The sequence below is a fragment of the Lepidochelys kempii genome, chromosome 3, assembly GCF_965140265.1.
Source record: "Lepidochelys kempii isolate rLepKem1 chromosome 3, rLepKem1.hap2, whole genome shotgun sequence".
NCBI classification, from domain to species: Eukaryota; Metazoa; Chordata; order Testudines; family Cheloniidae; genus Lepidochelys; species Lepidochelys kempii.
The window spans coordinates 148,381,731-148,395,814 of record NC_133258.1 but is presented as its reverse complement, the minus strand read 5'-3'; the positions used below and the strand labels follow the sequence as shown (position 1 = coordinate 148,395,814).

Sequence of the window (14,084 nt, the reverse complement as noted above, 5' to 3'; positions counted from 1 at the left end):
CACTGGACAGAAGCAAGGAAGTCCTTTAGCTCCCTGAAGAGGCAGGGTGGATTCAACTTTGACTGAGGAGGATGATGGTGGATTTTGCCTCCAGAGCCTGGATCTTCCAGGCCTCTCTCCCAGGAATACTGTTGCAGTTTGAAGGGCTGCTGCAGAGCCATCTACAAAGAAGAGCCGCTCTGGAGTGGGACTGTAGCATGAAGTAACTCCCCTCAACTACACCTTCCTTCAGGGAGAAGGAGACTGCAGCACCATGAACCAACATCACATCACGCTACCCAACCCCACCAAAAGGGGAGAACAATAAAGAAGCACTCAGCCTCCTCTTGCCATCTTGATACACACACACACCCTGTCAGTGAAACCTGGATCAATCCTAACATCCAGCGTCAGTAGCATGAAAATACAACGTTTCCTCCTTGGCGATTTGCTTTTGACATTGGGGGAGAGTCAGGGAACTGCAAGGAGACAGAGCTGGGCCAGGTAAAATAAATAAATAAAAAATTTCGCTACAGAAATGGTGAATGAGTCATTGTGTTTATTGCGATGAGGCTAGCATGTGTCGGCGGGCAGCCCTGGATACCCTGTAACCTAGCCTCTGAGCCCGCTGCCGGGCTCCGCAAAGGACGGGGCGGGGCGGGGGAGAAATCACACAAGAGGCAAACAGGGCATTTGCAGGAGCCACCTCCCTAGCGATCCCGCTTCTATTGTTCCGGAGGCGGGCAGGCAGGCTGAGCGACACGCACCCCCACGGATCTATTGGAAACCGATCCTGGAGCGGGGAAGGAGAGAGCCGTTCCCACGGGCGGGGAGAGGTGCACACACAGAGGGAGACATTCATATTTCCAGGCTGCCTTGGAGACAGGTTCTTGGAGCTGCTGCTGCAAAGGGAAGAAAAGCGAGGGGCGGAGGGAGGGGAAAGGAACGAGCCATTGCAATGCAGCGTCTGCCGGGCTGCTCACTTACCCCAGTGTCAGACACGGACCGGCTCCCCACTCCTTCTGCTGGACTCCCCAAGGGCTCCAGCTGGCCCCTCCGAAGCAGGGAGGGCGGCACGGCACCGCACCGCACCGCACTCGCTCACGGGAGGCACCCCGGCCCCACACCAGCTAAACCTCCTGCTCCAGCCTCCGCCCGGCTCAGCTGGAAGAGCGAGGAGGAGACAAGGAGCGAGAGGGCGTGGCCTCTCCCTGCGTAGGAGGAGGTGGCGGCGCTGGTGGGAGGAGCTATTCCGGCGCCGCTCGCCAGTGGCTGATGCGCATGCGCCTCCCTCCCCTCAGCCGATCGGATCGTTCCTCTGTTTGCTCGCACAGGCCCCCCCCTTTTGCGCATGCGCGCTGGGGGATCGAGCCGGGGAGCCTGCGGCCTGTGAGTGATTGGGGGGCGCGGGGCGCCATGCGCGGAGGGCGGGGTAGGGGGAGACCCGGACTCCTGGGTTCCTCGAGTGACCTTGGGCCGGTGCCCGCCCCGGGAGGGGCCCGTTCCCTGCGCCACGCGGGGCAGCCAGAGCCCGCCCGCCCGCCCCGGCCGGGACCCCGCCGCGGGCCGCTCTCCGGTGCGGGGCGCTGCCCGGCCGCGTGTGGCCTGGGGCGGGCCATGGCCCGCTGCTGCTGCCGCCACCCCGGGCGGCTGCCGGCGTGGTGCACAGCAGGGGGCTGGGAGGGGGAGACGGGTCTCGACATATGTCCTAAAACCTTCCTCATTCCCCAGCCGAGGCCACCCCCGAGTCTTGCTGCATCTTCCTCTGCCCACCGCCCTGTGCACCCTCGTTTCCTGTAGGTGCAGCGTCGCTGTAGATCGGGGTAGTCGGTTTTTTTTTTGGTCCTTGTCCAAATTTCCAGACTCCAGGGAAAAGGAGAACGATAAAAAAAAAGTCAATGACAAGAGTGTTCAAAAGCGTCCGGTGGTCTGGATTTGGCCAGCGGTCCACCTATTGACTGTCCCTGCATGGTCTTCTAGCCTGTCCCCTGTAAGCACAAAGTCTCTGTTTTCCTTTCCTGTCTCAAGTATACATTCACAAAAGGAAACTGTACTAAACTCTGCAGCCTCTCTAAAAAGAAAAGGAGTACTAGTGGCACCTTAGAGACTAACCAATTTATTTGAGCATAAGCTTTCCTGAGCTACAGCTCACTTCATTGGATGCATGCTCACGAAAGCTCATGCTCAAATAAATTGGTTAGTCTCTAAGGTGCCACTAGTACTCCTTTTCTTTTTGCGAATACAGACTAACACAGCTGCTACTTTGAAACCTGCAGCCTCTCTGTTACACCTGTCATGGCCTGCCCTTGTAACCTTTCTGGAGCTCAAGGGACACTTAACTCAGGTTTAGATAGGGCTTGGTGAGGCCATCCTGGTTATTCTTTTGTATTATACTAGTGCCTCCAGTCCCCAACCAAAACTGGGGGCCATTATTTTAGTACTGTACAGACATAATAATAGCCAATCCCTGCCTCAATGAGCTTACAGCATAACTAGAAAAGTCAGCCAATGGGTATGTCTAGGCTAGACCCTTTCAGTAGTCTAGCTCGGATACACCACATGTGTATTACAACTTACAAAATTTGTTCTTGAGAACATAAGAATGGCCATACTGGGTCAGACCAATGGTCCATCTGGCCCAGTGAAGTGAGCTGTAGCTCACGAAAGCTCATGCTCAAATAAATTGGTTAGTCTCTAAGGTGCCACAAGTACTCCTTTTCTTTTTGTCTTCTGACAGTGGCCAGTGCCAAATGTTTCGGAGGGAATGAACAGAAGAGGGAATCATCAAGTAATCCATCCCTGGTCTCCCATTCCCAGCCTCTGGCAAACAAAGGCTAGGGACTTTACTCTAGGATCAACAAAGGGCAATGTTTCTCAACCGATGCGACCTTTGGGAAAGTTGTTGAAAATGTTATTGCAGTCTAATACAAAGAAAATCTTGCTCCCTCATTCCTGGCACACCTTTCAGGGTCCAGTATACCTCCCTCCCCAAATATTATTTATGTTTAGTCTTCTTAGTATCAATGCATTTTTACTCTTACAGTAAATGAATAGGAGTTCTAAACACACACCCCCCCCCCGGATCTAGACCATCCCTGACAGGTGTTTGTTTAAACTGCTCTTAAAAATTGACAATGATGGAGGTTCCACAACCTCCCTAGACAATTTATTTCTTTGCTTAACCACTCTCACAGGAAGTTCTTCCTAATGTGCAACCTAAACCTCCCGAAGCCCATTGCTTCTTGTCTTAGCCTCACAAGTTAAGGAGAACATTTTTTTCTTCCTCCTCCTTGTAACAACCTTTGGGATATGCAGAGTTAATTAGGTTGAGAAACTTCTGTGCCTAAACTCTGTACAGTTTTCTTTTTTACTTCAACATTATCTTAATAAAATTATTAAATCCGTTCTGGTTAGCTTAACCTGGGTGTGAGCAGCCACAGTGCAAAGCCATACCCAAGTTACTGTGCCCTCCCTAGAGCTGCACTCATCTGGGTGTATCACTAGGACTTCTGGGGCCATGCCACATGGTTCTTTGTGCTGTAGTATGCTGAGCCTGTCCGATTCCATCCCAGTGAATTGTGGAAGAATTTTTCTGCCCTTTGGAGGGAATTATGAGAAGGCATCAGAGGACTATCAGTGCTCAAATGATTTAGTCCTCCCTGCACTGTGTGTGAGCTATCAGCCTGAATGAAGATGGAACCCAAATTCTTATTCATACCTCCAGCTGTGCCAGCTAGCCTGTGTTGAAAGCACCACCAAACTTTGGGAGACAGGATTCTGTATGTTGATAGGAGGGGATTGGGGCAGCACCCATGTAAATGCCTGGGCCAACTGCAGTGAAGACATACCCGCAGGCAGTTAATGCAAGGTGGTAAATGTCTGGTGAAGACAAGCACAAAGAAGCTAAGGTGAAATGGACGAAGACAGTTTTACATCAAGATAGCTATTTCTCAGTAAAATCCCAGTGGAGACAAAGCACAGATAACGTTTACCTTGATAGGTTTCAGAGTAACAGCCGTGTTAGTCTGTATTCACAAAAAAAAAAAAGGAAATCTGCATCCAATGAAGTGAGCTGTAGCTCACGAAAGCTTATGCTCAAATAAATTGGTTAGTCTCTAAGGTGCCACAAGTACTCCCTTTTTTTTTTGCATTTACCTTGATGTAGCCAGTAGAGGTCAGCCCTATACCCCGACCTGGGATTGGCCTCAACTAGCTACCTTAGGGTAAAAACTAGGTTGGTCTGCACCAAGATTTTACATTGAGACAGCTGACTCAGTTAGCTATCTCAGGGTAAACAACCTCCACCCCCTTTTGCTATGAAGACAGCCATGGTTGGATAACAGGTCAGTGGTAGAACTGGGAATAGACCCAGTCTTCTGACTTCCTGTTTGTCCTGTCCACTAGATCTCACTAATCTTTAAAAGAGATAAGTTTGTTTTGAGATTTGAGGTGTATATATGTGCATGTGCACACTCTGTGGGGACTAGAAAGCAAAATCCAGTTATGCAGGTTAATGTTTGGATTAGTTTGCACTCCCAAAAGATTTTAGTGGGAATTTTACTATGAAAAGGTTTTCAGGCATCTATAGCACTAAAAAGAAAGGCCTGAATTTCAATTTGGAACACTTCAGTGTCTTTATTTTTTTCTCTGGTTAATTATGATCCTGAGAACCAATTCCAAATTCTTGTGATTCTCTTGGAAACTATGCAAAAGTAGAATTGTTCCTTCTTAAAACACAGGTATAATGAGTTTCTGTTATTGCCTTGAACCAATAAATACTCTGGTTAGTAACCAGTCCTATTAATAAAACTTGAATTTTAGAAGAATTAAGTCCCTCTGTGTGAGTTTTGGCCTCTATAGTGTGTCATAAATGTAAAACCAATTATGCCTTTGTAATGAATATCTCCTGTGTTTTTAACACACACGAGCTCTTAATCACATCTCTTTCTTTCTGAAGAAAAATCTGAATCGGTTGAGCCCCTGTAGCTCACAGTTGGCTCTTGTAGAGCAGGTTGGCAGACATTCTATAAATAAACCCATACACTGCTGCTGCAGGTTTGGACATTTGCATAGTGCATATCATCTTGAGTTCATTGCCTTCATTTTAATGATGAATGAAGAACTCATTTCAAATCTGTACGTGCTAGTGCCCAGAATTTGACTTTTTTTCAGTCTCAGTTTGAAAGAATGGTCAGGCTAGACCCTGCTAAACTGACTATTAAGATAATATTGCTACAGTTAAGAGTGGGAAAGATGTTTTCCCCTGTTGTGTTTTGTGAATTTAACAGCAATTTTGTATTTAGTTGGTTTCAGTGTTTGCCCTTTCACCTAGTAACAGGGGACAGGAAAAAAAGTTATAAATAGGAAAATGTGACTGTGAAACTACAAACATTCCCAGGGGACTTGGAAGCAGGTGGTTAACTCATTTTTAAAACTGACTAGATTTCAAGTTAATTGTGTCCCTTAAAAGTGGATGTTCTGGCCTTTTGTTTTAAAATTTCTTTTAATCCTATAGTGACCTAATGTGCCATTAGTAAACAGTTTTGCAGAGTGCATTTCCAATTTGTCTCTGGGTGCTTTTATTACTTGAATTGAACTATAGAAATGTATGTAGTAATCATGGTGACTGTCTATACAAAGTACCCCTGGAATGGGCATTAAGGTTTTATCACCCAAAATGGAGTTGACAGGGGAGATGGTCTTGCAAAATGTTGCTAAAGTGTGTGTGGGGGGGGAAGCCACCTTTCCTATTGGCAGACTCACAAATAAAATAAAGAGAATTTGAAGACTCAAGTCTTGTTTCCCATGTGGTTTGAGTGCTGAAGAAGGTACTCAGCAACTTGTGGATTGTTTGGCTCCCTTTGGGAGTAAACACGCATGGTCACTGCTATTATTTTAGTGGTAAGATGTCCTCTGATCATACTAGTTAATGAGGCAGCCCGTGTGTGTTAGATAAAATATTCTGGGTTGGCTACTTTCTGTTCGGTGGAGTGGAATATTCCAGAACTGCAGTGTATTTGCTTCTGTTGGAAAACACTTACATTTGCAAGATTAATAAAACACATCTTTATTGCCTAGTGGAGAGGTGGTAAGGTAAGCTGGGAGTTTTAATACGACACTTGAAAATGGTACAGTGCATAAATAACCTTCAGTGGTTTGTGACCAATGAACGGTTCCTCTTCCTGTGCAGTGTTTGAGCTTTGTGTAAGTCCGCTGAAGGCCTGTTGAAGTGGGGAGAATGCTGCAATACACTTGAGAATGGAATGTTTACTGCAGTGGGTTATTGCACATTCAGACTTAATCAGGAGACTAGGAATTATCACTTTGGTGAGCGAATATTTGATTAACTTTTTTTTTTCCCCTAAAACTTATTCCGAAAAAAAATTGGTCAGATTGGGGGAAGATGGGTAAAAGAGCTTCAAGGTCTTGGATTTACAGAGTTGGACCCTCTCAATATGAAATAAAAGTAATTGCTAGAGTTTAGCTGCAGCCATGTGACCTAAATTAGGACAGATTTAACGTGTAGTCATCATTTAAGTGCTCTAGATATGTTACTGTGTTGCAGTGCCGTGATCATTTCTGTGACAAGAAGCACCTCTTGTCATATAAACTCTATACTGCATGAAATTGGCTTTTGGATTGGTGGCTATCTCAAGTCTTAGTTTTGGGCAGTGGCCATGACAAAGATGGTACAAATGTTAGTCTACATGAAAACTGGCCTCTTCTGTACTAGCACGAATGAGTCAACAATCAGAAGAATGTTAATATTTAAATATTAAACAGTAATATTCTCTTTCCTTTCTCCAATATTATAAGGCACCCTCATGTGCTGATTGGGCAATCGCAACTACAGATGAGTGGCTCTTGGAAGTGCCCAAAGGAACAATGATTGCATTGTATAAGGCTTGAGAGAAGCTGGGAAGAGCCTCTTACAAATGCACCACAAAGCACCGAAACATGTCCAGAAATGACACTGGAAAGCAAACTTAAGAAGAAAACTAAGTTAATTTGTTGTTCACACATTTGCGGTTACTGCTCTAATAGAATGTGCCAGATGCTGTCGTCTCCTCTCTGGTCCACTTTGAAGATTTGCCAGCATGTGGTAACAGCTCTCTGGAGTGTTGAAGTGTTCTTTGCTGCCACTGGTGGGATGGATTTTAGTGCTTTATAATGACTGTTAAACCAGCATTAAACCAGGCTTTTAATACTTAGCATTCACATACCGCCATACAGACAGTAAAAAATTAATCTGCCCCTTGGAGTTAAGATGGAGACACTAAGGCAGAGAGGATAAATGACTTCTTAAAGGCTACACAGAGTATATTGGAGCTGGGTCTAAACTTGGGAGTGTCTGGCACCCAATACAATAGATCAAAAAACGGCTTACCTGCTGGGCTCTTGCTGCCAGTGGTCTAAATTTTCATTTCCTTGGGAAGTTTGGAAATGCTGATGTTAGTCAAACAAATTGAAGATCTGATTTACTGTTCATACAGTATTAAGTGCAAAGTGTGTTTCACTGCATGAGCTGAATTGTGGGGCTATTTCAGCTCAAAGGGAAAGTTAAGACTAGCAGAATGTGAAGGGGATGAGGGGATGGAAGAGTTTCTCAGCATTGCTATAAAGATGGAATACTGATCACACATAGTTCTTGAACACTGTCCACTTTAACAGAGCAGAAGCTATCTTGTGTCAGTGACTGTAATCTCATTCCACACAGAGGATTTGGGGTTAGAAATATCCAAGGGCTTTTTATGAGCCAATGAAATGCTCAGTGTTTTCCAGGAGTTCACCACCGATGACAATTTGTGGGAGAAGGGGGGCAACTTGTGCTAGGGCAGGCTAGTGGAGAACTTTAGTCTTCCCAATGTTGAGGGAAAATCCCAGGCTATGATAGGCACCTGAGAAAAGATCTGGACTGCAAGTCACCCTCAGTGTGCATGAGGATAGCACTATCGTCAGCATACTGAAGGTCAGTAATAACAGTCCTGGTGACCTTAGTTTTAGAATGAAGACACCACAGTTGAAGAGCTTGTCGTCCATGCAGTACTCCATCCTAATTCCAGAAGAAAGGTATCGAGTAAGAATCAAGATCACAGCAAGATAGATGAAAAAAGGTTTTGGGCAATAACAGCCCTGCTTAACACCAGTCATGGTAGGAGGACCGAGGAAAAGCTACAAGGACACCTTGGAAGTATATCTTCAGAAGAGAGGCATTGACCCCACAAATTGGGAAGAGCTGGCTGCCAATAGACTGCTATGGCTTGCATCATACAGCAAGCTGCAGCCCGTTTGAAGAGAATCGCCTTGCTCAAGAGGCTGAGAAACGGCAGAGGAGGAAGGAAAGGGTACAGCATCCCGGCCAGCAGTTGTGCTGTCTCCAAGCAACCACCTGCCGTATATATGGAAAAACCTGTAGAGCACTGATTGGACTCCTCAGCCATCTGAAGTCTCATCAATGACTTTTTTCCCCTGGCAGACATCATCCTCGTATGGAAGGATAGCTGTTGCTGACGAATAGCAAATTTAGAGTTTAAGTAGACAGCATGGTACAGGAAAGGGGCAGACAAGCACTGGTATTTCTCATTGATGCCATCTGTTGGAAAGATCCATGGCTTGCCTTAGACACAGGCTCTGGAGGTAGTGAGAGTAACATGTAAACACTCATGTATGTGCTTAGTTTTGCTTCCATTAGTAAAATAAAGCATATATAGGAGTGTTAGCAAAACTGAGGACAAAGTCTGTCTCTTCACTGCCAGGAACGTTTTGTGTGTTTAGGGTGAGGTAACTGAAGCTACCTTGCTGTAAAATCCTAATGGAGTCAAGGCATAGGTAGTCTTAACCTTCATGTTGCTAGGGAAAGTTACTATATCTCCCTGCCATAGTTGAGCTTGCCTAGCTACATAAAAGTAAAAGTACATTTCACAGTGAGATTGCTAATATGTATGAGCGCTCTTGCTATAAAAACACACCTTTTTTGGCAGTGAAGATGGTCACCCTAGGAACAGTGGAGGGGAAATCGGGCAAAATGTTAAGAAATATTGCTAATTTATTCCAGGTTCTGTTCTCTTCCCCCCCTCCCTCCCCCCGGGCGCAGTTTTCTTTTGTTTTTTTCTTTACCACAAAAAATACCGCACTTCCAATGTGGTAAGCCTCTTATTCAAAATCTGCCCACGTGAGGCCACTTGCAGCACAGTTAAGAATACATGCTATATTGTGTGAGTTTCGGTGCAGAAGTGCTGCGGCAGGTTTTTTCAGATGGTCCTTAAAATGTGCCAGTATGTAAAACGTGGCCCCAAGGTTATCAGAATTGGCTAAAAGATAAGTGGCAACTGTATTTTAATGGTTACTTCCGGAAGGAGAGAGGCAGAAGGGAGTGTTGTTGGAAAGAGTTCAGTTAATCTGTATGGTCATAGGTACAAAGAAATAGAAGCACCTAAAATATAGGCCCTGGAGAAAGTCAGGGAATCTAGTTTAGATAACATTTTGGTATCTGATAAATTCCTGCCCAAGTCTTTACAAAAGGCTATAATGAGGTTGGAATGCTGCAAGGAGTTAAGAATAGCAATACTACTCAAAGCTGTGGCTCCAGAAAGAACTTCTTAGATTACAGGAGATTGTTTCCTGTGGGCACCGCAGGCGGGGAAATATTGCCTGAAATAGTATTGGGGTCTAGAAACAAGCTGAGGAATGCCTGCTGCTTGCTAAGATTTGGAACACCACTGATCAGTGGCATTTGGAGCTTCTTCATTGCTTTCATGTTCTGTGGTGACTTGCCTCCTGCAATCCACAAACCCAAAGAATTTATATTGAAACCTGCGTTAAAGGAAACAGAATTTTGTTTGACCGTTTTTTGGAGAGAATTTTAGTAGCTGTTAATGGTCGAATAAAGTCTTACATAGTGACTATGTTCTCGCCATGCATGCCCACAATTCCCAAAATAATGGTTACATGGCTTGCATTAAGAGGGAAAAGGCACTAAAATGGTAAATTTCCCCTGAAGTAGAAAACTGCACTGCAGTGATATTGAACATGCTGCCTGTGCTTTACGTCTGAGTTGTACTGACTGTCAGATTCAAACAAGGACTGTTGCTCTGGTTTGTACAATGCTGAGGATGCTGTCAGCACTCAAGTAATGTATGCCCAGCAGTGCAATGTACTATACATCCCAGATGTGTCTTTTGGGGTCCCGCCTATGATTTACCTTTTTTAAAAAACTGAAATCAGCACTATCCAATTTCCAGAATCCATATTTCTCTTGTTTCTCCTGCAGGGCTTGTTACCAGAATCTCAATGGCTTTCTTGAGTAGGCGGCTGGGCTTGCTGTTAACACAAGTAAACAGAGTGGTCGAGCAGCGGCACTTCAGGTACTTTTCAAATACTGCGAGCAGCCTTTAGTGAACGCCTGTTGTTGTTGTTGTTTTTAAACGGACTGATTTTGTAGGTCAAACACAAAAGCTCATGATTCTAATTCTGTAAAAATGGTGTAAGAGAAAAATTGTCATTACAGTCCATGAAAAGCCATTTGTTACTGTTGGCAGCTGAGTGAAATGCAGAAAAGATAACAAAAAGCCCCATGTGGTGAAAAGTCAGTTACATGCTTAGAATTCTTCTAGTGTTAATAGTCTGGTGTTTAGACCAAAAAATAATTTTGAAAATTCTTTTCTTGTATCTTGACAGTGTCCTTTACGTTGTTTTCTTTTAATTTAAAATGCCTGTCCCTGCCTCTAGGCATTTATTGATTAGCTTCACATATGCAATGCATTGACTAACCTTTAGGACCCTGATCCTGCAATATTCTCTGTGAGGGTATGTGGAGCCACCAACACAGGTCTCATTGCAGGATTGATTAGAACCTTAGTTTGCAGGGGGGATTAGTGTTTTAAATTGACTCGCTTATTAGTCATTCACGTCACACCCATCACTGTAGTATCTGGGCTCAGTGTATATGAGGCAAATAAAGACAATTTCCTTATAAAAGGAGCTTCGTTCCTCCCGTCCTTAGTGCCATGGGCTACATTTATATGGACATCCAGAATAAGGACCACTGACTCCCACTTACACTGGGGTAAATGAGAGCAGAATTTGTCCCCAAGACTTTTAAAAGGATTGTGACAAAAAGGTGTTGATGGTAGATAACTGGGAAACTGAGAGGCTCTGGAGCCATGCGGTGCTAACAATATGAGGCTGTACCCATTCTATGGGGACTGTCATCTTGTTCTGTGTTTGTGCAGCACTGCTCTTTGAAATGCCAATTTCTGTTTAAATCAGTACAAGTGTGTGCTGCACTTGATAAGCCAGGGAGTTTGTGTGTCACTTCTTGTGGAGGCCTGGAGGGGGGCAAAGTTGTGTGCACATACTCTCCATCTTCAAGAGGGAGTGAGGAATCTAGATGCTGTGATTTAGTTACTATACAATTTATACTCTGGTTTCAGAGTAACAGCCGTGTTAGTCTGTATTCGCAAAAAGAAAAGGAGGACTTGTGGCACCTTAGAGACTAATTGGTTAGTCTCTAAGGTGCCACAAGTCCTCCTTTTCTTTTTGCGAATTTATACTCTATAAAACTAGAAAGAACCTGAGTGGATAGGCTGGCCTTTCATCCTGAACTTCTTTGAGTGGTCATTGTGTAATTCAGAAACAAACTACTGGGTTGATGTTTACCAGCAATCAGATCAGTATGGGCCTAAGGGGTCTGGTGAAGTGAATTTGAACAGGGCCCTTGTAGTGGTGAGAGACTTTCCTAGATTTTGGCCAGGTGTCTTCTTTGAATGGGGCCAATAAACCATTCAAATTTGATGTTTTAAAAACTAATTTAAAAAAATGTATTTTAAAGTGAGGTTCTACTCTGAAAAGTGAACATGTAAAAATGACCCCTTACTGTACAGATCTGCCCTCCTCTCTCTGAGTGTATTCAGAATCAGATCTGCTGATTTAACAAACACATTTGTACTTCTTTTTATTCTTGTTAGTCCCATGGAGCCAGTATAGCTAAGAGAATCCAGCTCACGCTCTGTTCCTTTTGAATCATGAAGAGAATTTTTGACTAAGTGACACCTGTGCACATTCGCGGAAGGCAGTGGGACTTCACAGGTGTCTCTGAAGGGAGAATTTATTCTGCAGAACCTTTATTACTAATGAGGACATGCAAGAAACAAAGAGCCCAGCTTGATTCTCAGGGCATGGCTAGACTTGCAGATGTAGAGTGCTGGGAGTTAAACCACCCTTCGGAGAGTGCAGCAGGGAAAACGCTGCCCTGTGTTTACAGTGTCAGCTGCAAATGCACTGGTGTGGCCACATTAGCAGCTCTTGCAATGCCACAGAGAGCAGTGCATTGTGGTAGCTATCCCAGTGTGCAAGTGGCTGCAACGTGCTTTTCAAGTGGGGTGGGGTGGAGTGTGACAGGGAGTATGTTGTGTGTATGTGGTGGTGGGGGGGAGAGAGAGTGGGTTTTTGGGGCTGAGAGCGTGTCAGCATGCTATCTTGTAAATTCAGACAGCAGCAGGCCCCCCTGCCTCTCTCTCACTCTCCGCAAGCAGCATTCCACAGTAATGGTTGCCGTGTCCTGGAGCAGATAAGCATACTGGCTATCAGAAATGGAGCTTGGAAAGGGGATATCCGCATTCTTGCAGCTGATTCCAAAATAATGACCAGAGTGGCCACTTGACTTCAGGAGATTATGGGACGTTTTCCCGGAGGCCAGTCACAGCTCAGTAACGCAACACCTTGTTCACACTGATGCTGGGGCGTTTCAGCCTGGGTTCAGCAAGCTTTATGCTTCTCATGGAGGTGGATTACCAGGAGCGCTCCAGCTGCAGAGTCCAGACGCTCTATGTGCCTTGCCAGTGTGGACACGTCGGGAGTTAGAGCGTCCAGGGCTGCTTTAGTGCGCTCTAACTTGCAAGTGTAGCCAAGTCCTCAGATCCCTGGTGCTGTTTGTGGCACTGACAAAAAACCAAAACAAAATCATTTCACTTGTAAACTGAACACATTGCATCTGGAGGTTTTAAAGGGTGCAATCAACGGGAGGCTCCACAACATCATGTTTTAAAGTCACATTTCAGAGTAGAGTGGCCCTTTTGACTCCCTGTTCGCATGAATAATTTATTTACATTTAGTAAATTGTATGTGAAACCCAAAGTAGCACCTGACTTTCAAAGAACACTTTGCACGCAGTAGATGTGTCATCAGTATGGTATGTATTTCTCACTGACTCCTTATCACTGGCTTATATAACAGCTTGATTCTGTGCTGAGCTTTGCCCTTGATCCCCAAGGATTGTTTGAGAAGCTCTGTCTAGCATTCTTACTTCTCTTTTGCCAGCATCTCTGGAGCATGCAGTGCGATACAGAAACTGACCCGCGTGCGAGTGGTGGACAACAGTGCCTTGGGGAACACACCGTACCATCGGCCGCCCAAATGCATCCATGTGTATAACAAGACTGGAGTTGGGAAAGTGGGGGATAAAATTCTACTGGCTATCAAAGGAGAAAAGAAAAAGGCTTTAATTGTAGGTCACAGGATGCCTGGCCCTTGCATGATGCCTAGATTTGATTCCAACAATGTGGTGCTCATCGAAGACAATGGAAACCCAACGGGGACTAGAATAAAAACCCCAATACCCTTGATACTGCGGAAGCGCGAAGGAGAGTTCTCTAAAGTGTTGGCCATTGCCCAGCACTTAGTGTGAAGACTAAGAAAGGTCTCAGGCTGTCCTGCGTCATGGACTTTGAAACAGTAAGTGTTCCACATGGTTCCACTTAACCTAGGAGAGGATCCAAGGAGAATTGAGGTTCATCAGGAGACTTGTCTTCTACTCATGAATTAAGATCTACAGCTGAATAAAAGATTTTTAAGACACTGAGTATTTTTTTTTTAGATTGCTTTGGCAAAACCATCTAAAAGGATGTGATGCAGTTAGAAAATCAAACTGTTTTAGATGAACCCTTCCCTGCCTGTGGTATTAACCTGCCCCAAGATCATTAACACTTAGTATGTTAAAACTCTAACTTGCTTTGCCCGTTTATGCTGGTTTTTTTTACTTTTTTGCATTTTTCAGTTCTGGCGACTTGCCTGTTGAAACTATGATTTGTGATGAGTAACACACAAAT

General features: G+C 44.8%; 2 protein-coding genes across 8 annotated transcripts in view; one reads left to right on the top strand and one right to left on the bottom strand.

The window, feature by feature from the left end:
• Positions 1–1,168, bottom strand: part of TMEM63B (transmembrane protein 63B) — a 90,527-nt gene extending 89,359 nt beyond the window's left edge. For 3 of the 4 annotated variants that reach the window (XM_073338488.1, XM_073338487.1, XM_073338489.1), the window contains exon 1: positions 967–1,167. The gene's annotated coding sequence lies outside the window, so the exon portion shown is untranslated. Of the gene's footprint in view, positions 1–966 lie in introns of all 4 variants that reach the window. The other variant, XM_073338490.1, reaches the window with a different exon arrangement.
• A 117-nt stretch (positions 1,169–1,285) lies between these two features.
• Positions 1,286–13,833, top strand: MRPL14 (mitochondrial ribosomal protein L14). 4 transcript variants are annotated; one of them, XM_073338491.1, is made up of 4 exons: positions 1,329–1,368; positions 6,796–7,124; positions 10,250–10,343; positions 13,297–13,833. In XM_073338491.1, the coding sequence occupies exons 2-4, from the start codon at positions 6,947–6,949 to the stop codon at positions 13,661–13,663; spliced, it is 639 nt and encodes a 212-aa protein (XP_073194592.1). In that variant the 5' UTR covers positions 1,329–1,368; positions 6,796–6,946; the 3' UTR covers positions 13,664–13,833. The 4 variants fall into 4 exon arrangements, with proteins under 4 accessions (XP_073194594.1, XP_073194592.1, XP_073194595.1 ...); XM_073338493.1 differs by lacking the exon at positions 6,796–7,124 and having other exon boundaries at positions 1,286–1,368; XM_073338494.1 differs by lacking the exons at positions 1,329–1,368; positions 6,796–7,124 and adding an exon at positions 2,717–2,767.
• The last annotated feature ends 251 nt before the right edge of the window (positions 13,834–14,084 follow it).

Coding starts and splice junctions, on each gene's coding strand:
- MRPL14 (XM_073338491.1), top strand. CDS start 6,947: ATGACACTGGAAAGCAAACTTAAGAAGAAAACTAAGTTAATTTGTTGT. Junction 7,125..10,249: donor AGTGTTCTTTGCTGCCACTG/GTGGGATGGATT, acceptor TTTCTCCTGCAG/GGCTTGTTACCAGAATCTCA. Junction 10,344..13,296: donor GTCGAGCAGCGGCACTTCAG/GTACTTTTCAAA, acceptor CTCTTTTGCCAG/CATCTCTGGAGCATGCAGTG.